Here is a 24,916-nt window from a genome sequence, read left to right as displayed (position 1 = left end):
TCCAAAATAACATAATAATAAGCAGTTGATTTAAGAGTGGTCAAAAAAATTCAATCCCTTAAAGGCTTCCTACATAATCTTTATTTTCTTAGGCCTAAGCATGTATTTCTTCATTGTTACTTCTCCAGAGTGTTGATATACCTTATAATAAAAAACCTAATCAGGTTAAATGAAGACAGGCTGAAAGAGTTGGGGCTGTTCAGCCTGAAAAAGAGAAGGCTCCGGGGAGATCTCATAGCGGCCTTCCAATACCTGAAGGGGGCCTACAAGAAAGCTGGGGAGGGACTTTTCATAAGGGCTACTAATGACAAGACAAGGGGAAATGGGTTTAAACTGAAAGAGGGCAGGTTTAGATTAGATATTAGGAAAAAGTTCTTTACTGTAAGGTAGTCAGACACTGGAACAGGTTGCCCAAGGAAGTTGTTGATGCCCCCTCCCTGGAAGTGTTTAAGACCAGGCTGGATGAGGCTTTGAGCAACCTGATCTAGTGGAGGGTGTCCCTGCTGAAGGCGGGGGGATTGGAACTAGATGATCTTTGAGGTCCCTTCCAATCCAAACCATTCTATGATTCTATGATTCTAAATGTCAGCTGCTCATGTCTAAAATGTCAAACTAAAACTTTTGTCTTGAAGTCATCCATTTGATGAAGACCTTAAAGAAATACAAAATATAAGTCTGCAATTAAAAATTAAAGAATATTAGTTATCTTTTTTAGAACATGCATCATCCAAGCAGATCATATTGTTTGTCATGTTGTCCAGACGGAAATTTTTTTTTGTTCTGATGGAAATAATTTCATTTCATATTTTGCAAACTTCTCACATAAAATATTATGCATGATGCTTTTTTTTATGAGTGGTGTATCTGCCATAGCTCTTTCCTTGTTTCCAGGGATGTTATTTTATCAAAGGAAAGAAAGGAAAGAACAGATTATATTGTAACCAGGAGACATGTCTATAGAAATAGAGTACCTGAGTAACAAGGTAAGATATTTAGTAGGCATTTGGATGATCCTGAAAGTGAGAGTAATAACTGAAGTTATTTTGGAGTTTGACATAGTTATCTTTTACCTCAAATTCTTTTTTGTAGTTCTTCCACTGACTTGTTATACCACTGAGGAGAGTTTCAGTTTTTCTCAGTCAAATTGCTGTCCTGCTGTAATCTTTTGTTTACAACCATTTACTGCATCCAATAAAGCTGGATCCAGTTGACACTTCAAGAGCCCCTGATCGCTCAGGGTATTTTCTTTCTGCACATGATGTCACTCACCATAGCTTGTATCTTAATGAAGCAAGATATTAGTGCAGTGCTTTGTTAAAAGATTACTTGGTTTCATCTCTATGCAGTAAACACACAATAGATTATTTGTAATATTCAAATTGTGAACAGACAGTAAACAAGCAACAAAAGGAGTATGGAGATAAGGAATGAGAGGTGAGACCAGGAATGATGTAGTGGAAATGGAAAAAAGAGAGGTGGGTAATGTATCTGGATATAGCAAGTTTGAACCCATTTTTATTACTTTTCTTGGTGATGCTGAATGCAGCCTCTGTGAGGCAATGGTCATAAGTGACATAGTGGTCATAAAAAGAAAAAGGAGACTAGGCATAAGGAGAACATTCTTCACCATTGGGACAGACAGGCACTGCAATAGGCTGATGAGAATAACTGTGCAGTCTCTGCTCTTGGCATTTTTCAAGATGGTGCTCAACAAATCCCTGAGCAATTTAGTCTGAACAGGGTCTGTTAACCCTGCGTTGAGGAGGAAATTGGTCAAGATGACCTTATGGAATCCCTTCCAACCTGAAAGATAATCTTTACCCTTTTGAGCTACTAACATAAGCCAATATTACTCTTCTGCATAGCATATACTTTAGTAACCCCATTAGAAAATAGGTCACCTCTCTGTTTATTTTCTGCTTCACGTAAAATATAATTTAGTAGTGCTTCCTCAAAAGCAAAACTCAGGATAACTACACAGAAAATATATTGTTTTCAACAAATGTCCTTAATGTAGACAAACTCAATATCAAGAGCTGCCAAAATTTAATTCAGTCATGTAAACTTAATTCACTGCTTTTGGGTGTAAATATTGAATCATATTCTTATTACATGATTACATGCTATGTTTTTCAGTGGGATGAGTGTCTCATTCAATATGTGAAGTGGATAGGTTCAGAGAAACTTATTAATGGTTATGTATGAGTGAATATGTAGGACCAAACTTTTTAAATGAAGTTACTTGAATGATATGGAAGATTAATATTCTATGCATGGTTCTACAAAAGAGTTCTTGTATGATATTGTACAGATAAGTTATCTAAATAAAAGTGGTCACATGTAACCAGAAATTTTATTGCTTATGTAAATAACCTGGCAAGGTACAGTATAGACTGAGAACTGTAATTGCTGTGTACTTGTGGTGTAAAGTGGAATTATTTAAAGAATACAAACAATATCTGGAATTTTTAAAATGTGTCTTACCACCAATTTACTTGGTAAGTAAGGATGAATAGCTTTGTATGGGAGGACTCTTCACCTCTTAATAACGTTAATACCAGTACAATGTGTTTGTTATCAAGATATTTTTTTAAATTCAGTAATTTGTGCAAGGCAGTTAGATATTGCTAAAGATCAAAGTCCAAGAATATTAATAATTCTTTATTTTTTTCCAAATAATTTGTATTTGAAGACAAACACAGATTTTTGTAGAATCAATGAATGCCTGAGACAGGAAGGCACCTCTGGAGACCATCTATTCCAACCTCCTGCTCATAGCAAGGTCAGCCAGAGCAGGTGTCTCAGGACCATGTCTATCTGGGTTTTGAATATCTTCAGGGATGGACGCTCCACGATATCTTGGGTGGCTTATTCTGCTCTTTAGTCACTCACTCAGTAAAAAAGATTTTTCCTCTTCCTCTGTTTCAATTTGTACCCGTTGCCTCTTGCACTGTCACTGGGGACCACTGAGAAGATTCTGGCCCTATGTCTACTCACCTTTATCAGGTGTTTCTACACGTCTAAGATCCCTGGAGACTTCTCTATTCCAGTGAATTGCTCACTCATCATCAACTACTTGTCCACCAGCACCCCCTGGGCTTTCTCTGCAGTTCTGCTTTCCAGACAGTCAGCACCCAGCCTGTACTGGTACATGGAGTTATTCCTGCACAGGTGCAGGATCAGCATGGAATCAATCATTCTTTGCTTCATTCCTGAAATGCCAGAGAGTAGTGAGGGCTGGTTGGTCCCTAAAGGACAGTGAACCAGGAGCAAAGCACACAAACATAGCCACCAGAGCAAGGGCCTTGTCATCCAGGATCCATTCCACACTACCCCAGCAAGGGAGCAGGCAGCCCTGGGGATGTCAGCTATGCTGAGACAGGAGTCCAGGTCGTCAGACATGGAGAAATGGTTGTTGTACAACTTGAAGTGAGAAAAGCTGGTTGCTCATATAGATGGTAATGTTAAACCTTTAGTTAATCCTAAGTATAAAACAATGAAAATGCTTTAACAAAAAAAAAAAAAAAAGTGTTTTAAAAGTCTTTGTGCAGGATGAGTAATGCAATTTGTATTTTTAACAGTACAGCCTCAAATAATACAACTTAAAAATGAAACCACATTTGAGAATGGGAAAGCTACCCTCATCTGTGAAGCAGAAGGAGAACCTATCCCAGAGATTACTTGGAAAAGGGCCATTGATGGAATAACTTTCTCTGAAGGTGACAAGGTAAATCAGCCTTTAATGTCTAAAATATCTGAATATGTATTGCCTGGCTAATCATCTTTTGTAAGCATAAAATTCATTTAGAGATGGATTAATTCTAGATTCCTCTGGAACTGAAAAGAATTGCTACTTTCCAAGGTAATAAGACAGACATAGAGATTCTAAATTTTAAATGAAAAAAAAAAAAAAAGACAAAGCAGTCAATGTGCTGAAAGGTAATTCATCTCATCAGACCTAAATTTTCATGCATAATCTCTACTAAGGGTTTCTATTTCATCTTGGTCATAATAGCTGCCTATAGGTCTTCTTGATTATATTTGAACACTGTCCGGTATTTCTCAAAATGCAGTGGAGCTTATAGAAATCTGAAATAAATAAATAAAAAAAATCTGAATACTTTGGAGTTCTTTCTTTCCCACTTCTGATGTTTCTTTCCTATGTTTCTCTTTTCTTATATTTTTCCTCACACAGGGCAAGTATTCTATAACTACAAAGTGAGCCTGTTTTCCTATTTTGTTTTTCCATTTTAATTTTTTATTACACAAGTAAGTTGAATAGAAAAAGATTACGGTATGACAATGAAGAAAGTCCGTTACTGTGGAAACAAGAGCTGTAATTAGATGGAAAGGTGAAAGCAAAAGGGAACAGTGTAATGTTATTCCTAACCATGCAGATAATCTATAGAGTTTCTTTTTCTTTTTCTTTTTCTTTTTCTTTTTCTTTTTCTTTTTCTTTTTCTTTTTCTTTTTCTTTTTCTTTTTCTTTTTCTTTTTCTTTTTCTTTTTCTTTTTCTTTTTCTTTTTCTTTTTCTTTTTCTTTTTCTTTTTCTTTTTCTTTTTCTTTTTCTTTTTCTTTTTCTTTTTCTTTTTCTTTTTCTTTTTCTTTTTCTTTTTCTTTTTCTTTTTCTTTTTCTTTTTCTTTTTCTTTTTCTTTTTCTTTTTCTTTTTCTTTTTCTTTTTCTTTTTCTTTTTCTTAAAAAAATACTTTTCTTTTAATATTGGAATAAGTATTTTCTTTCTAATTTCCTTATATAAACTACAAAATTTCTCTGTTCTGGTTAAATTATGAGATACTATCTTTCTGGCTGGCTAATTCAGAATTTTTACTCCAGATAATCAAATAGCAAAATATACAGTCTTCTAGCAGAAGATCATGTTTGCATATTCATAGCTGTTGCTTAAAAAAGCAATTGACAAACCTTTTGAACAATCATGCTACTAAGGGAATAGGATACATAGTAAGTCATTCAGTTTATATGGAGTTGCTGTATATTAAGGAATTATGTACTTCCATTATGTGCGTTCTGAAGGAGAATGTCTGGTCTGCTCTACTCTCCAACTTGACCTTTCCTGGAATTGAGGCAGTTTATGTGAGGCTCTGTCCACCATTTTTCTGCTCTGTGATTTACATTTTGGAGCAACATAACAGTATTTACGTCATGTTTTTCCTAATAGTTTTGCATTAAAACCAACAGTTTCCCTACTCCTTAAATATTTCAAGTCAAAGGTCATCTTTCTGACACACAAAGACTACACTTGGTTCAAAGGTTACAATTGTAGTCTTTGACTTATGTTTGGAATACTCCTAGAATAACTTTATTATATCATAAATTGAAAATGAAAGCAAATCGCAAAAACAAGCTAAAAATGTTGGTGCAGTTGAAACCTGAAATCTATCCACTGCTTATGTAGGACAGTGTTACATTCTTAATTCAAACTGCAGATGATTGAACTGTCTAGATGTGTTACTGTAGCATTTTCTGAACTGTGGTTCAACTGAATAATACAACTAAACTAAAACCTATATTCAGTTTCTGCCAGTGTGCTGACATACTGTGTGTGGAAGATAAAAAGAATGAGAATAAATGCAGTTGTGTGATTTCTTTTGCTCTTGCCAATGAAAGAGCTCTATGTGTATTGCTCATGGGAGAATTTTTATTGACTGTTGAATAAGCGTTCTGAAATACTGTATATGTTCCTGAGCTATAAAATATGCTGCTGTTTTTGCCCTGTGGTCCTCCAGCTCTAGGGTGACAAAGCCTTGGCTTATGCATTCCTATCAAATTAGATGAATAGGGAACAAAACTGGCAGTGATTAAATTATTGAATAACTTGAATAATACAGCAATGTTTTGCACACAGAAAGAGAAGAAAAAAGTGAATTGAAGAATATGAGTTTGCAACATAGTCTGTAATATTAACATGATGATGATTAAAAAACACAGAAGTGTTGGTCTTATTTTTTAATTATACTTTTATTACTTTTAGTATGTAGCTCCTCAATCATTTTATTCTTGTTTTGCTAAAATGTGAGCATACCTCATGTGGATAAGGAAGAAGGCTGAATGTGAGATCATTCTTAGCCTGCATGGATTCAGACTGTTTTCTTTCAAATGATAGATAGATCTTATAACCAGGAGATAAGCTTTTCTGAATTTTTAAATTATTATGTCCAAAAGAATGGAAAATACACACCAAAGTCATAGATCAAAGAAATAACCCTGCTGGGCTTAAGGAGGATAATATTAATGAGTAAGAGCTCTATAACTGTCTCTTAGGAAAATATAGCTTTAGTAAAGGATTTTCAGTACATCAGAAATGTGTGTTTGAAAGTTGAAACCAAGTGAGTTCAAACCAGAAGCAAAGAAGCCTTTTCCCTCTCTCCTTTTATCGGTTATCCTTTGGAACAATCTGCCACACAGTTTGTGGCCCCTCTTTCATTGAGAGTTTGAAATAAAGGGGTCTTTCCCCTTCCTCTGGCTTCTGTTGAAAGTTCAAATGGAAAGTTTTCCAGGAGGTCACATTAGATGACCTCTATAATCCCTTTATGGCTTTATAACCCATAAATACATGAGAGTGGGTCAGCCTGAGTAAGTGATGATTATGTATGACAGAAGGTGTTTGACTCACCCTTAAAGATTTGAAAATGGAAATGGAGGTTTAGTCCAAGACCAGAGCTTCATCTGCTGTTGCAATGTTAAGCCAAAACTCTCTGTTTGGCACATGTACTCTGTCTCCGTGCTTCTAGTCCAAAACTCCCCAGCATTGCATATCCTTCCACTAACATGCAAACCTGGCCATGCCCTTTTTGACTGTGATTCAAAATGGTGTGTACCTACAGACCTCTGTGCATCCAGCATGCCTGGACCTTTTCCCAGTAAAAAGAGGAGGCAGGAGAAGAGTTGCTTTTGTAGAACAGAAGGAAGGGTAGTGATTGAATTTGATTTGCTGTAATCGCATATAAAATGGATTTTGGACACCTCCATATCTGCACACATCCCTGAAGGAGAGCGGATCCTGATTCTCTGATACAAAAATGTCACTGATTCCTGTGCATACTTGTAGAAGTGTGAGAACAGACTTTCATGCTCTACTTTCCTAGTATATAATTCTAGCAGAAATATGAAAGCTGACCAATGTTGTTTGTAGTAACAATTTCAAGTTCTGTTTTGGAATACAAATGACAATAACAGATGGGACTTGATATGAAACAGTATTTTCACTGTATGCAGCACGTGTTCTTTACCCTGAAGAATCTAAACATGTAAAATAAATGAAAGAAGTCAGTGAAGAGAAGTCTCAAACCAGTACCTGATAATCAACTTTGATAATGTCTCATGTATGGGGTAAATGATTAACATAAAAGCAAAACCAAAAAACAAAAAAAAAAAGGAGAATTTGCAGCTTGGGTGTTGCATTTAAGATATGTGAAATGATACTGTGTTTTTTATGTATTTGATACAGATTCACAAATGTCTTTGAAATACCTTACGCTATTCTGCTTGTATCCACAAGTAAAAAAATCTCTGATTTTTAACTTTAGTGAAGACTGAAGAGATAGCATTAGTTCTACTTCCTTCCATCTACTTACCATTGAAATAATAACCAACATCCCCATGAAATTTCCTGTGACATTGTTTCTAAATATTGCAGAGCTCAGACCAATAATTAAATTATTTTCAAAGTTTGAATTCACTTTAAATTTACATGAAAATCATAACTGTTTGGAGCCTGTAGAGTTTTTCATAGTCTTCATGATCAGGTAATAGGCAAAGAATGTTAATAAAAATAATCTCTTTTTTTTTTTTTTTTTAATTCCTTGTATATACTATTGTCACTGCATCAAAAGAAGCAGTGTTACAGTGTCAGCGAGTTGTGTTGCCTTTCATTTGAGATAGTGATGAATCATAGAAGCATAGAAGGTCATCTAGTCCAACCCCCCCTGCAGTGAGCATCAACATTTTCAACCAGATCAGGTTGCTCAGAGCCTCATCCAGCCTGACCTTGAATGTTTCCAGGGATGGAGCTTCTACCACCTCTCTGGCCAACCTGTTTCAGTGTTTCACCACCCTCATTTGGAAAAAATTTCTTCCTTATATCTAGTCTGAATCTACCCTCTTTTAGTTTAAAACCCTTACCCCTTGTCCTATCACTACAGGCCCTGCTAAAAAGTCTGTCCCTATCTTTCTTATAGGCCCCCTTTAAGTACCTAAAGGCTACAATAGGGTCTCCCCAGAGCCTCATCTTCTTCAGGCTGAACCCCAGCTCTCTCAAAGTTTTTTCATAAGAGAGATATTCATCCATCTAATCATTTTTGTGGCCCTCCTCTGGACCTGCTTCAACAGGTCTATGTCTTTCTTGTTCTGAGGACTCCAGAGCCTAACGCAGTACTCTAGGTGGGGTCTCCCCAGAGCAGAGTAGAGGGGCAGAATCCCCTCCCTCGACCTGCTGGCCACTCTGCTTCTGATGCAGCTCCGGATATGTTTGGCATTCTGGTCTGCAAGCACTTATTGCTGGCTCATGTACATCTTTTCATCTACCAGTGCCCCCAAGTCTTTCTCTGCAGGGCTGCTCTCAATCCCTTGATCCCCCAGCCTGTATTGGTACTAGCGATTGCCCCAAGACAAGTGCAGGACTAGAAGGAGCTAATAGTAGAATGTATGCTTTTGGAAGGTGACAGTATTTTAGTAGGAAGATTGATTTTGGAGGGATAAGATTGTATGCAGTTAAAAATAAAGAGCAGATTTCCTGGGTGAGCTGAGGAAGTATTATAATAGGAAAGCTGTAAGCCAGTGTGGGCATTTCAAAGTCTTTAAGTAGCCTAATCACTTATCTGAGTTTCACACAGTTCTTAGGTAGCAATATCTGCAGTGATATGTAAATGAAGCCAAAACCAAAGCCAGAAGTTATACCTATGCACCAAGTAGATATTTTTGTGTACTTTCTGTGGGTTATGTTGCTGCATTTACCAGCTGAAATAAAGCAATACAGGTTTGGAAATGATATTTCTTTCCCTTCCAGTATTAGCTTTTCCCATTTAGTCATCAGTGATGTTATTCAGTCTGCTAAACTAATGAAAACTGAAATTATCAGGGAAATTTTTATGGACCAACATTTCCTATGCTACCAGTGCAGCTTGGTCTTGAATACTCATTCATTCCTTACACTACACAAAAAAGCATTTAATAAGCTTCTGTCTGAGTATCAGATGCATTATCTGCTGATGGCTTAATAACTTTCAAATATTTGTTACTTGTCTGATGAAATAGAAATCGTGCATCTGATGATACATTAAGTGATACAGCCACACTTTATAGAAAGGAGTAATTTAGTAGTATTCGCTGAGGTACTATAGGACATTCTCCAGAGACTTTGGAAACGCTGCATTTTCTACATACTGTGGATACTCAAAGGAAATGAACACAATCAATGACACAATCAGCAGTGGAATGCTGGCAAATGTATTTTACATTATTAAAACCTGTCAGCAGTTTTTCTAACATGAAAGGCAGTTTGAATACCCTTGTATATTAGGAGAAAATAAGCATTTAGACTTTTAGCAAAACCAGGAATAAATCAAGTGCCCTGGATTCTGTTTTTCAATCTGCTGTTTGTTTTGTTTAACAAATTATCTAAACTTTGTGTAATAATTAGTTCTTAATAATTTATTGATGTCCTTAGTAGTCTGTTGAAAACCCCCACATTTTCCTGTCACATTTTCAATGTACCGTCTCCCTGTGTCCATCTACCCATACACTATCTTCCTATTAATACCATTTCTCAGATTTCAAACACAGTCACATTATGGCAGTTTAACATTACAATGCTGATGGACCAGTGTATATCTATCATCTGTGATAGTTAGGAGACTGTGCAGCTTAACAGAAGCATAATACAAGAGTGTTATTTCTCTGCATTGGGAAAAGTGAAGACTGTTTGTATCATCCCTTACTGACAGCTTCTGAAATTCAGCAAACTATTTCTTAGGATTGCATAACTGAACCATAGGTGTGAGCTCTGATTCATGGTCAATATAACTCCCATTTATGCATGGACTCAACCTGTGTTATTAAAATTTCTAAATTTTGCAATAACATAAATAATGGTATCAACAATAAGATGTTTTTGTCTTTCTGTAAATTTCTGCTTGTATAAATCAAGTTGTGACATTTATGCCAGAGGTCAATGAAGTAATAGCACGTGGCAATCTTTGCCTTACTGCAAACTGATAATCTGTCATGTTTTAATTTCTCTTATAGCTAGCTGATATGTAATGTTAAAGCCTTGAGGGTTATATTACTTGGTAAAATTTGATTGAATTAACAGAATTCAACTTTCAGAAAAAATAATAATTAAAAATTTTAAAATATTAACCCTACTGGTAGCCCACCAAGAGGCCATTTGCTTCCCACAGTCTCCTCTGCCCCTACATGGGTCCTTCCCACAGGCTGCCATTCTTCAAGAACTGCTTTAAGTGCATTTTTCCTCAGAGTGCAGTCCTTCAGGAACAGACTACTCCAGCATGGGTCTGCCATGAGCCTCAGGCCCTGCCAAAAGCCTGCTTTGGAGTGGGCTTTCCATGGCCTGTAGCTTTCTTCTGTGGGCTGCAGTGTGAATATCCACTCCACCATGGACCTCTGTGGGCTTCAGGGAGACAACCTGCTTCACCATCTTCTTCTCCACAGGCTGCAGGGGAATCTCTGCTTGGGCACCTGGAGCACTTCCCCCCCGCCCCCCTCCTCATTCTCTCCCCTTGCTGCCTGCAGGGCTGTCTCACACTTTTTTCCTCACTCCTCTTTTTCCTCTCCTTCCTCACCCAGAAACTGATTATCTTCCTCCAGGCCTCCCTCTCCCCTCCCAATTTGTTTACATACCTGAGAATCCTCGAGCTATGATTAATTTTTTCAGCTGTGATTAGTTTATCCACATGGTATCTTCAGTTTATGTATTGTTACAGATCTGCTTCTTCAGCAATGTAGTATGCATAACTTCTGATAATTAAATTTAATTATATATAGTCCTTGAGTTTCCTAACTTGTGCAGTTGAGTAGGAAATACTATAAGCTGACTGAAAACAAGCTGAGGATTGGTTCTAGGGTTTTGTTTCTCAGTGATACTTTCCCTAGCAGAATGATACATGGGTTTCTTATGCTGCCATGTTGTATTCTCTGTTTTCCAACTTGTTTGAAACTCTAGTAGCAGCACATTTTTCCATGATAGTTTCCATCCAATTTGACTGATATGTTCAGCATAATCCTTTATTTATATCCATACATTTAAATAAATTTAGGTACATTAATAAAAAAAACTCTATTGGATGATACCAATTAAATAAAATAACTTTAAAATAAGTATTACTGTGTCCTGTCAGATATGTCCAGGTTAGTTAATTTTCTCCATTTTGCTTACTACTGCAATAATTTCCTTTTGTTTCTTCAGTTGCAAAGAGCCCTATAAAATGACCAGGGTTTGTGAGCAAAGACTTTTTGATCTGGATCTGGATCTCCTCCTGCAGACAGTTCCACTGCTTCTCATCTCTGTCTTTCTGTGCCTTTCCTTCCCCTAAGGAAGCCTTGCTGCTTGTGTATCTCCCTGCAGGTCTCCACCTCATCCCTATTTCCAGACAGACTTCCTATCTGCTGTCTAGCCATAGTTGTTTTAATAAAATATGCATCAACTTTACGGGAAACTGAAAAGGATATCTTCACCACATCAGTTATTCCTGCAGCTAAAGCTAAGCTGTGTCATGTTTTGAACCTGAATTCTATGAAAGTGAAGTGAATGTATATACAAACGCATTAAACTCAGTTTGAGATTCTTGGAGTAGTCGTAATTTTAAAGGTTGTTTTGTATTCTTATAGCAGAGTTTTGTGAACAAGAGACACATACAACTCATATTTATCCAAGAATTTGTTATTAGTCCAAGTAATGTTTCATCAGTTTAAATGAAATAAACAATTTTTCTTAGCCCAGTTACAATTATATGAACACTGTAATCCAAGTTATCTAAGTAATACAGGGAAAAAGAAATAAGATTACAGTTAGAATTGTTATACAAGAGCTTCCTGGTTTTCTTTTTGTTGTTATAGTCACCCTTCCAGCATTTCCCTGAGACCTGAGGTTAACAGTGCATATTTTCCTTAAAAAAAAAAAAAAAAAAAAAAAAAGAGAGAGAGAAGGGTTGACAATTCATCAGCAGCCTAAATTCTTCTCCAGGGGAAAATACAAATGACTAACCTCCCACCCCAAGCCCTTAAAAAGAAACCTAACCAAAACATGCTTCCTTCCCTGCCTTGGGTAAACTTGAAGTTATTTTTGTTGATTTTGTACTGCAGTCGGCTTCTATGCTTTTTCTTCATGGGTTTTCAGCTACAGATTGTTTTAGGTTTTGGTTTTGCTTGTTTGTTTTGGGTTTTTTTTACTGTCTTCACCATGCTCTATATATTTAATAGTGATTATTCTTGTTCATATGCATAGAGAGTGAGTCATCACTGAAGAATAAATTCTAGCAAATCACGGTTAGTGTTTTAAGTCTGAGCAGTCCCAGATTACATATTGATAGATGTTTGGAGCTGTATGCTTATGCTAGAGTCTTCCCTTACTCATCCTTTGCAGGAAGACCTCGTGACTCCAGTTTGCACTGAAGTTACAAAGGCTTTGCAAGCATTTTAAAGATTTATAAAGCTGGGGTATAATCACCTGTGTCTCATTCTCATTTATCCAAAGTATCATGTTACAATAAGATTTGATTGTCTAAAGTAAGATGTAATTTTATAGTAAAATCATTATTTTTAGTGACTGTGTTATGTGAGGTCTGTAGTGAATAAGAAAGTTGTACTCAATGGCCTTATTCCTGAGAATTGTGCTGGTCTAAATCCATTTGAGTCACCTATGTTAATAGCATCAAAGCAGTGTTGGAGTAAGCAAAATTCTTATGAATAAAACCATTAAATGCAGTATTTATGAGTTAATCAGAATTTCTAATTGCAAAATACATATGTAATTATTACAGTTGTATTTCTGTTATAATTATATACTTATATATACTTAAATACTTATACACTAATTTGTGATTACTGTTGTTATTTTTTATGTCCAACACTAATGCTTGTTTTCCTCTACAAGCTTTTTTTCAGATTATTCTAATATTTTTGCCATTGATAATCATCAACCATTTATTTCTTGTTATTTGCATCTTTAGCGGAAGTAATCTTGAATGGCCAATCATCATATTTTCTCTATTATTTTTCTTTCATACTCTTTAAAATAAAGGAAAGAAGTTAAGTTTTCTATTTCATATCTTAGTAAGTGGCTTTTGGTGTATTGGATATCCTGTTTCATTGCATTAGATGACAACTTAATTTGAAAGAAATGCCAGCATGAATCAATCAAATATCAGTTCATAATTTTTAAAAGTTATATGAAGCTTTCAAGAAGCTTCATTATTCTCATTTTCCCTGAGATTATACATGCTGTTAACAACCTACATAGAACTCACTACTCTTTCCAGTCTGAATTCCTTAAAAGTAACTGCAGTGTCTGCAGATAAGCAGAAAATCAAAACAACAGGTTTTTTTTCTTCAAGATTACGTTTTTTTGTGACTTACCTGGTGTTACACTGTAGATCTACAAACAAGAGGTTTTTCAATGATTTCTTCATTGTGGAAAAAACATATTCCTAACAAATTCAGGAGTTTGCAACATGCTGACATATATGTTTAACAAGCTGCAGTTCTAAAGGAATCATGTGGTCTCCCATAAAAATCAATGAAGTCCAAGGCACTGCTGTAGCATTATTCTGATTCACTGGACATTCAGGCATATGCACGTAGCAATACTCTGGAATTTTCTGCTGTCTCCAACAGGTGCATGGATAGAATACATTAACCAGAAGAGAATGGGAAATATTGTGAATTTACCAACCATAATCCAGAAGGGAGCTTCCATCAGCTTCTACACGATGATGGCTGTTGTGACTAACAGCCTTTCTCATCATCAAAGGTAGATTTTCAGACTAGGAATTGCTGGTCACTTACATTTAATAGACTTCTGGAATTTTATCATCATTTAGTATCAGCATGTCAGGTTGCAGAATTTCTTATCTTTCATGATGCTTCAAGGAACAGTTTCATGAGCAATTACGATCTGCTTAAATCTCACATATAAGAAACGTCAGCTCAAAGTATATGAAGTTTTCCTTTCATATGGATATCAACACAACCCAAAATTAGAATTGTTATTCATGAATAAAAAATTGTTATTCATGAAATTCCAAAGATTATTCTGTTAATCAGTTTTTGTTTTCTCCTTGAAAATTCAGTGATGCATACTTGGAACATGACCAAGACAACATAATGAGTTGGCAACTTTTGACACTTTGATCTGAAGAAGGAAGAGCTAGGCATAAAATTAAAAGTGTTTGGGGTTTTTTAGTTGTTTTTTTTTTTTTTTTTTCCATCCTCCCTCCCTCACCCCACCAGTGTGAGGATCTTCTACCATGAGAATCTTCATCTTCTGTAGCAGCTGTTTTGGGGGAACTTGAAAAAGTCCCGCAGTTTTTACTCAAGTTATATGTTCTCATAATGACTGTTCTTGAGTATGTTGCACTGTCTTTTACAAAAGAAACACCACTTTCAATTCTAAGCCACTGTTTCTTCATCTTTTCTCTTGTTAACACATGTAATGCACATCCAAAATAGCAATGAAGTACACAAAGTGTCAGAAGACATATTTGGTAAATATGTGACAGGTACAACTGACCTGACAGTAATGGCACTTTGATCACAATTAAGATTTGAACATTAGATGAAAAACAAATAAAGATTTTTCAACTTGTCTAGATTTTAAATGTAGGGATTTTTTCTTGCAGTCTTTCACTTGGACTTCAAGAGATGAAGGAGTACTCTGTCAGCCAAATGCTAAACTGTGTAGGAGGGAAGATAAACAACACAAAGTCACAGCTGCACTAACCATCCAAGTAATATTACCAAAATCCACCTACAAACGAGTCACCAATTTGTGCATCTGATCTCACCTTCCACTCCTGCTTTCAGCCAACTCTAAATACACTTTTTGGCAGCCATACAACTTCATCCCCTTAGGTGATACAGTTCCTCAGTGGGAGCTGGAGAAATGATTGATAAATCAAACTCAACTACTAATCACACCGTCCACCTCTCCCCAAGTAGAGCTTTCTACAACTGAAAAACAGTGACAATTTCTAAGCGTCATAACCAGCTAATTCTCCCCTTCTGAGAAATTACACTTTTTTTACTACAACAGCAATGGAATTGTGCAGATTGAACACTCCATAGTACCTGAATAAGTTATTCTGTCTCAGAAGCTATTCTTCTCTCTTTGTGGATGTCCTCTGCATGTAAAACCCTTAAAATACACGGTTATCATCATGCTGGTACTGCCTTGGGAGCTCTGTAACATGGTTTTGGAGCTGTGAATCAACAAGTCAGGTCAACATCAGCCAGTCAGGATTTTGGGAATATTCACATGTGGAACTACAGATCATGTGAGAATTTTGGGAAGCAAGAGCATGACAGAAAAATTCAGGTAGTAGAATAGCATATATAGCATGACAAGAATTTTAGCAAAATAAAAAATGTATATTTACTTTTACATGTCTTTTATGTGTAGAATTAATCTCAAGTTATGAGATACCTCCTATTTTATGATTACTGTAGGATTCATTTGGGTTAAGATACATTCTGAGTAAGAATAATGCAAGTGCAGAAAGCTCTCATGCTTTGTTTTGCTTTTTGCTTTTTTTTTTTTTTTTGAAGGTGTTTTTCTGTGAAATGTTAAATTCTTACTTTAGGGAATGTGTCTTTTATGTGGATGAAGTCACAGTCAGCTGTACCTGAGTGAAACACTATCAAAGTCTCTGCTGAAGATTTATTACTTGTGTTTTACCTTTATGCTGGTGATGAGGTTGTGGGGGATGGGGGGGGAACCACCAAAGCCCCCAAAAAACCACTTTTATATACGAATTCTGTTAAATTCTTCATTTAACATTAATGATAGAAAATATTTTGATTTCTTAAGATTTTATTATGATTTCCAAAGTACTGGTAAAGTGTAACTTCTGAAGACTTTGTCTGTCTTTATCATTTTCAGGATACACAATGGTCTGCTTATTGAAATTCTTCTGATATCTCAGATTGTAAGCACCTCTGAACATACTCACTGATCTTTCTAAAGAAATATGTATGTCTGTATGCAACTGCATTGACCACATATGTTTTTCAGACCTCACCGATTATTCATGGTCCATGGTGATAGCTAATACAGAGTATTTCAGTGAATGAGCAGAAGTCATGAGTATTTAACCACAGACACTGTTTGGGTTGTCTATATTTTTGTTTTGTCTATTTTTTGTACTCTTTATTAGTACTAAGAAATAAAAACACAAGTACTTATTCTATCTAGCAGAAAACACTATAGTATGTATTTTTCATCTCTCCTACTATAACATTTGAAGGGAAAAAAAAAAAAAGACTATTCCAATTTAGTAGGTGTCCATTATTATTTCAGGCAGACTTAAGAGTTACTGACATTATTAAAGTAGAGAGATTATATCTGTACTTTGATTTTTCACCAATGGCAGCTCCGATGCTTTTTTCCTGGTAGGGGTTTCTACTGAGGACTACTGTGCAGGTGTAGTGTACTTCATATTCCCACATGTGCTCTCCCTTTCTGTTTTATTGTGCTATGGTGCCAGGCATGGTGCTAATGTGTGCTCTCCATACTTAGTGCAGGAGGGAGATAAGCCTTCAGAAAAATTTTGCCAATGGTTATAAATTTCTGGTGGATGTAGACCCCAAGGTTAGTGCTGTACCTGTTTGACGTTGTGTATTTGCTGTTCAAAATTAAGTAAGAAGACTGATGTTATGACTGATGTATTTATGCAGACTTCTGCTTTGTTGGTATATTCTAGTTTTGATAATGCCCTTTGCAAGAACAGGAAAATATAACTAGCATGGTTTAAATTTTTGCTTGAGGCTAACACTGCATATTGAATTTTTGTCCCAGCTTCTTAGTTGTTCTTTGCCATAGTCAACTTCTGTGTCTCTGCTATGTTCCTAATGTTCGTTCCTAGCTGTGCTTCAGCATAACTGCATTGTTACTGTACTTTTTTTGTCATCACAATATGTCCTTATTTATGCATGTCTCTATTAAATGACTAAAATTATAGAACAACATAATACAGCCACACTAGTATTTTTTAAGTCCTTATGAAAAGTCATCATACTATCTGGCATTTTTCATTTGCATGTATTAATCTCCAGCACATTCTGGCATCCTCTGTTGACATAGGCAACTGCTTAAAAACATATTATTTATTTATTTATTTATTTGTCTATTTATTTATTGAATTTTATTGGTCTTTATTTGCACTCTTGTTTTCTTTCACGTATATCTGTGTTCAGGAACATCAGCCAAATAGTATGTTTTTTATCAGGTATTGCAGTATGTGTGCAGAAGAATTAATGGAACTGTACACTAATCCATCTGCAGAATAGGACCAGGGAAAAGGACTTAAACTCTTCAGGAAGAAGCCACAGTATAGTACTCATTCTAAGCAATCCAGCAGAAGGGATCTTACTATATATTTTACATGATTTTATAAGCAATTTCGGAGAGATCATTGTAATAATTTTCAGACAATTTTGAAAAAGTAGAAATTAACATTAGTAAATGTGTATTTTTATGATAAATTGGGACAAATTTTCTTGCCTACGATTGTTACATTTTATTTGGTTTTGCGGACTTTGCTTAACCTAGTAGATCCCTTTCAAAACACTTCTTACCATTTATTTGATTATAAAAATAGATGATGTGGTTATGCAAAAATCTCCTATCATTGAGAGTATTTATTGGGTTGTTTTTTGCCTTTACTCTAAATCTAAGGTATATTATGTTATCCATATTTGAATAGAATATTTTTTTTCTCATACATGAGAACATAGGAAAGTTATTTTGGGTAGAGACTAAAGTTTTTTGAGAAGTATTAGAAAATAATTAGATAAACTAAAAACAAGACTGATAAATTACTGTAAAAGCTATTTAGTTTTACAGGTCTTTGTGCTTATTTTGATTACCTTTTTTTTAAGCATTAATTAGCACTCATATCTGTGCTTTGGAATGTATGGAATTAATTATAGTGAAAAATATAGTGAATTATAAAGTGAATTGTGGTATTTGGGATGAGTATTGAACTGATAAAGTTTTCCTTTGTTATCAAATCCAAAATAGCACTGCAAATTTTATAGTTCTGTAAAAATACTTCTAGTGACTTTAATGAGTATTACAAATAATTTAACTCTTCACAGGAATCCCGTTGACCATACTGCACAGAAGCAATAACTAGTACATATTTGTTTTTCAGAGAGTGAAGCATTACTATTTGAATTTTTTTTTTTTTTCCTCTTTTTCATATATGCTTCTAATAACTTATTACTGGAAACAGAAAATTGAGCTAGCTGAATAATCTCCCAGTGAATGTGTCGTTACAGCTATAGGTCAATGTAATTTCACAGAAAGACAGTTTGCATTGTGCAAGGAGAAGGTACTAGGAAAGAATTTGTCTCCTTATTGTGGGTTTGTAATATTTAATAAGGAAGGGGAAAGATAATATTTTTCTCAAAATACCTGTTCTCTAGAATCATAGAATCATAGAATGGTTTGGGTTGAAAGGGACCTTAAAGATCATTTAGTTTCAACCCCCCTACCACGAGCAGGGACACCTTCCACTACACCAAGTTGCTCTAGTCTACTACGACTTTGTATTGTATAGAGCTACCTTAGTGCTTCAGGAGAGCAGCTTTTAATGAATCACAGTATTTGGTACTGTATCTGTGATTCATAGTCACAGGTTGTTTCAGCATATGTCTTCTCACATTTCTAAATGTGACTTCTTAGGTAAATACTTGTAATCAAGATAAAATCAGAAATAAAGTTGCTGAAGTATATAGACATTTTAGGTAGGAATAATGTAGATTTGCCATTGTATTACATACTTGATGTTTTAAAAAAGAAGCAAATAATCCATAGGTAAATAATACGGTAATTAACTATGTAATATAAAGTACTTGTTTTATAAAACAAAGTCTTTTGTATATGAGAAATTAGAAAACTATTTAAAGTTTTATTGTAAAGAATTTTAATTTTAATTATCCCAAGAATTCCCTCCAAAAGGCATAACATTCAGTGCTGTAGCATGTTTGCTAGTAACTTCATAACTTTTCTCTTTCCTTTTTTAAAGGTATAATGAAAATTGAATTTTCAGCATTAGAAATTACATAAAAGATAACTAAGTGGTCTTAGTTACTAATTTTTACCAATCCAGAGGATTTTAGGTTTGTTATTGCATTAGAATTCCGTAACTTTAATTTGTATACTTATGCTGTGAGGTTTTCACAGGAAACAAAATTCAGTGTTCTTTGATTCTGACATGGAATCAGAATACTTCTCTTTCCATAGAAATTATGATATACAGAATGCTTTATATGACTGCTTTATGTCAAATATTTTAAGAGCTAAATTGTGTGCATTTTTCCTGTATTCAGTGAAAAAACAATTGTACAGCATTAAAAGTTCAGTCACTTAAATATCAGCTGCCACTTGGTGAGTAATTACTGTAGAAAGCAGTAAACTTGAGTGTATGTATTTATAGGATTGGCCATTAAAGTGTGTTTCAAGTTTAAAAGTGATACAGTGAAATAGTTACTGATTTTCCTTTCCTTTTCCACCTTCCTCAATAATAAAGGTAAGTGAATATCAGTATTTCTTATCAACCTTTTTTTTCCTGAAACAAAAAAAGTGAAACAAAGTAGTAAAGCAAGTTTCCCAAAGATACAAAGCAAGTAAAGAGCAGAACTAGATTAAAAATAAATTATTTTTCCTCAAGTGTACTACTCCATGAAGGTTGAAGTGTCAGAGGATTCTTTTTAATTGTTTCGTTTAGCTTTCCCTAATGTTTTTATACTCTTGAAATTCAAATAGTTTTTGGGGATGTGGAAGTGTTATGGATAAAGATTTTTATGAAGTTACTAAACATAAAATTTATCTACTAGAAAATCAGAAGCATTCATTTTTCTCCCTTGACTTTTTCCATGCAATGATACAGGAATTAAATCCAAAAATTCTGGTTGCGTTTATGGATCATGTTTTTTAATAATTGTGAGCTTCTGACAAGAAAATGGGAAAAAATGAAAATAAATATATGACTGAATTTGTGTTTTGATCATTGTTTGAGGGGATATTTCTCTTCAGTTTCATAGTTACATATTTAAGGAGAAGATAATGCTAACTGTAATCTAAGATACTATGATTTTACATATATGCATTTTCATTAACTGCAGCATCATAATAAAATGAGTGAGATCATAAACAGGTTTTGAGTATGCAGTTCACTATTTGAGTCATAAGTGGGTACATTTTGTGGTTTACCTTGACAGTGTTCCTTTAAGCATGTACTTATTCCCTTTATTCTAGTGCTTAGAAACAGAACATCTTTTTCATATTTTTCTATTTATTTGAAAAATTTAGAAGTTGCTTAGCTGTCAGAGATGCTTTCAGTCATACTTATCAATGGTGTTTAATATATAAAACATACATAAATATACATATATATATAAACCCTTTCTTTTTCCTGAATCAATGTAAACAGAGCCCAGATGGCCGTATAGAAGTCAAAGGGCAGCATGGAAAATCGTCACTGCATATTAAAGATGTGAAGTTGTCAGATTCAGGGAGATATGACTGTGAAGCTGCAAGTAGAATTGGTGGGCACCAAAAGAGCATGTACCTTGATATTGAATGTAAGTTCTAATATTTTGTTTTCTCTTTTCAATTTGTTTTAAAATAAAAAAAAGTACATTCTTAATGGAAGATCAATTTTTCTTGGTAATTCATGTTTAAACTTGCATCATTTAAGAAAGCATGTCCTTCTGTATTTAGTGATAAGGAATTTTGTGGAGGAATCCTACCTTTCTGAAGTTTTCAAGACCCTTTTCAGTGATTTAAGGAGCACAAGGTTTCATTTGAAATCATATTCCAGTGGTATTACCCACTAACTTAAGGCTAAGCTTAATAATTTCAAATCTTTGGGCGAGTGGAGGCTGCTGTGTGTGAAGAATATTCAGTGGGATAAGGTAAAGAGTGATTTGAGCAACAGCTCAATCTTGAGTTTAACCTCCTAAGATTCAATGGTCTTCTTTTTTTTTTTTCCTTTTCTCTGATTACAAATCTCCAACAAGTCTCTAGCCATTGTTATTACCCCTCCTAGAGTTCACAAGTTTGTGGCAATCTCTTTTAGAGATTGTCTTTTTTCAAAGTTCTTGAATTTTACCCAGGAGAAAAGGAGATTATTTTTGCTTAGAAAAGAGTCTAATGCTTTAGAAGCCAATCACAGGATATAAATTTGAAATATACAAAAATTCATTAGAAAATTATTCTTCAAACTGTTCTTCAAATTCATGAAGTTCTTAAAAAATGAAAAAAGCAAAAAAAAAATCCTTATTTTATATTTCAGCATTGTAATATCTTGCTAGAGATTTGCTAGATACATTTGTTATACGTTTGCAATATAGCTTCAGTGAGCCTGTTTCAGATTGAGACCCTGAACAGAAAAAGTCTTTCCAGTTAGAAGATAGAAGTTGACATAGAATCAGTGGCACAGAAAGATAAGTAATAGTTGCAGATCTCTGAGTGATTTCCTGACGGCTTCTGAAAGCGACTTCATTGTACAGTTGTGTGGTCCATCTTTTTGGCAGGCAAGCAATGCATTATGACATAGGAAATAAATCTGAAGAAAATGAGAAATGGTCAAAGTTATAATTGTATGTTTGGAATTGAGAGATTTGCCAACCCGGAAGACCTGAGAAATAAAAACAGTTTTCATTAATAACTTTAACATAGCTACTCTTCAATAAATAGACATATGAAAGGATTTGAAACTGCAAAATATTATTACTATTTTGGGAACATATTAATTTATTATATGTGTTTCTTTAATGAGTGCACTGGTGCAGTGATAATTATTCATTTTATATGTATATAAAGGAAAAAAATATTTAGCTACATAAAAATGCAAGTTCGGTGAATTTCCTGTAAAATTTCTGTGAAATCTTGTCCTAATCAACACATAGTGATATGAAACATATTGTTTTATTAAGGTTACGTAGCCATTATGCTTTAAAATTAAATACAAATAACTTTTGTATTCAGAACAGAGAAGAGAGATATGATGCACCACATTTTATAAAACATGAGCAACTGAAATTTAAGAATTTATCAGCAGCACAGCATTCATACTAAAGGGCATAACAAAATTTCTGGATTGATACAATACCTTATGATAGGCTAAGACACCTTTCAGGGCAAAAGTTTTAGAACAGATGCTAAGTATTTAAAAGTAATATATTCTCATTATGGTATGGCAGACTTAATTTTGAATATGTGTGGGAACAATCAAATACAGTGTATGAGAAAATGGAACAGCATATTATTTTAAGTCTGAATTTATGCCTTGGTAGGCACACTTTTTGATACAACATAAAACTTTCTACAGTTCAGAAATCTTGTGAGAAAACACAATTTTTAAAATAACATAGAAATATTATTCTAACATCAGAGATATCAGACATTTTAATTATTATTTTTAATGTATAACACAAGATTTTTATTTGATCTAGCATAAAATTATGACATTTCTAAAACTGGAGTTTTCAGTTTTAAACATTTTAACTGATAATTAGGTTTAAACCAAATATATTTTTTTCCACTACAGATGTTCTTTGAATAGCAAAAGTACAACTTTCCCCATATCTTTAATGCGTCATGTATTTTTATAAAGCAAAGCAAATATTTTGGGAGTGATACAATATAGGTTTGTTTCCATTCATATTCTGATTAACAAGTCAGAGAATTTTTTTGCTGCCTTGGAAATAACTTTGCACTGTTATATGAACTACAAGTATAGCTTATTTGTCTTAATAATTCTACTATAAACCTCAATAACTATTTTAAAATTAAAATACAAATAAATAAGCAAGACTTAATTGTTTATATTGTTCCATAGATCCTAGATACAACTAATTAATGCACCTTTGCCATTCTGTATGTTAATAATGAAACTACAGCAATTTTCTCCATGTGTTTTAATACATTTGACAGTTTGTGTAGTCAGGAGAGGAGCATGCTTCCATCACATCCTTAAATGTCAGTGCAGTTAAACAGACCTAATGGAGACACAGAGAGTTCTGGTGTCACTATCTCATCCTTTTACTGACACCTATCAGAGACTTAAACTGGCAGTATGATTGCACAGAGTTTCTGTACTTTATCCTTGTTCTCTGTTGAGGTTGCTCTTGATGAGCAGTTCTTCAGGACAGGAAGAGATTATCAGATTTGATATCAATTTAGCACGATTAACCCTGCCATTTATCTGAAGTAAATTCTAAGCAGACATGAATTGTAGGAAACCCAGAGACATTTAAAAGGATTCCTTCCTACAAAGTCATCTTTGTGTTTAGTTATGTTTAGTTTCCCTTATACTAAGTATGAAAAAATAAAACAAAATTACATAAAAAGGAAAGATACCATTATAAATGTTATATACTAATGGATGTCATTAACTGCAAAATTTATCATAGAATCATACAATGGTTTGGGTTGGAAGGGACCTTAAAGATCATCTAGTTCTAACCCCCCTGCCATCAGCAGGGGCACCTTCCACTAGACCAGGTTGCTCAAAGCCTCATCCAGCCTGGCCTTAAACACTTCCAGGGAGGGGGCATCCACAACTTCCTTGGGCAACCTGTTCCAGTGTCTGACCACCCTCACAGTGAAGAACTTCTTCCTAATATCTAATCTAAACCTCCCCTCTTTTAGCTTAAAGCCATTTCCCCTTGTTTTGTCATTAACTGCCCTATGAAAAGTCCTTCCCCAGCTTTCTTGTAGGCCCCCTTCAGGTATTGGAATGTGTAGTGTGTATTGGATAATAATAATAATAGAAGTAACTGATCAAAAAGTTCCAGTGTGTTGGCATATATGGTATATACTAGGCATTGGGTATTAAGATGTATCTATAGTGATCTTCTATATATTTATCATAGACAGAGAAATAGCTATTTATTTCTTTAATAAAAACCATGATAGAAATACATACAAAATAGAAAAAGCAGGAGATACTCTAAGGTGAGCTTTTCAGAAGGACCTGAGGAAGTTAAATGTGCAAATCTTAGTGAATTACAACTTGATTTGTACATATTGTACTTTCAGTGCCTTTCAAAGTTGCAATTTTCCTTTGCAGATGTTTACATTTCTATATGGTATTTTTTGTCTTTTTAGCTGAGACGTAGTTATTCTGAAAAATATATGCTAGAGTTATAAAGGAATCTAAAAATTATAATAGAGACCTGACAAAAAGAAGAAAAATTCTGATGAAAGAATACATTATTTCTTGAGTTCCACAAATTATTCACTGCAACTGGCCTCCTCTGGTATTGTTCTAACGGGTCCATGTCTTTCTTGTGTTGGGGGCTCCAGAACTGGACAGAGTACTTCAGGTAGGGCCTCAAAAGACCAGAGCAGAGGGGGACAATCACTTCCCTCCACCTGCTTGCTGTGATTCTTTTGATGCAGCCCAGGACACAGTTGGCCTTCTGGGCTGCAAGTGCATATTGCCAGCTGATGTTGAGCTTCTTGTCCACCACCACCCCAAGTCCTTCTCTTCAAAGCTGGTCTCAGTCGCCCAGCCTGTATTTATGTTTGGGATTGCCCCGACCCAGGTGCAGGACCTTGCATTTGGCCTTGTTGAACTTCATGAACTTAGCATCGGCCCACCTCTCAAGCCTGTCAAGGTCCCTCCGGATGGCATCCCATCGCTCCAGCATGT

At 34.8% G+C, this 24,916-nt stretch overlaps 1 protein-coding gene across 1 annotated transcript in view; it reads left to right on the top strand.

Annotated features, from left to right (window-relative positions):
• Positions 1 to 20,837, top strand: part of NCAM2 (neural cell adhesion molecule 2) — a gene marked incomplete at both ends in the record, with an annotated part of 38,907 nt that extends 18,070 nt beyond the window's left edge. The window contains 2 exons of the mRNA XM_010169276.1: positions 3,582 to 3,727; positions 20,687 to 20,837. Of these exons, the coding sequence (XP_010167578.1) occupies positions 3,582 to 3,727; positions 20,687 to 20,837 (297 nt within the window). The remainder of the gene's footprint in view (positions 1 to 3,581; positions 3,728 to 20,686) is intronic.
• Positions 20,838 to 24,916: the final 4,079 nt, after the last annotated feature.

The sequence above is a fragment of the Antrostomus carolinensis genome, unplaced genomic scaffold, assembly GCF_000700745.2.
Source record: "Antrostomus carolinensis isolate BGI_N321 unplaced genomic scaffold, ASM70074v2 scaffold17735, whole genome shotgun sequence".
Classification (NCBI taxonomy): Eukaryota; Metazoa; Chordata; class Aves; order Caprimulgiformes; family Caprimulgidae; genus Antrostomus; species Antrostomus carolinensis.
This window is presented reverse-complemented; position numbering and strand designations above follow the sequence as displayed.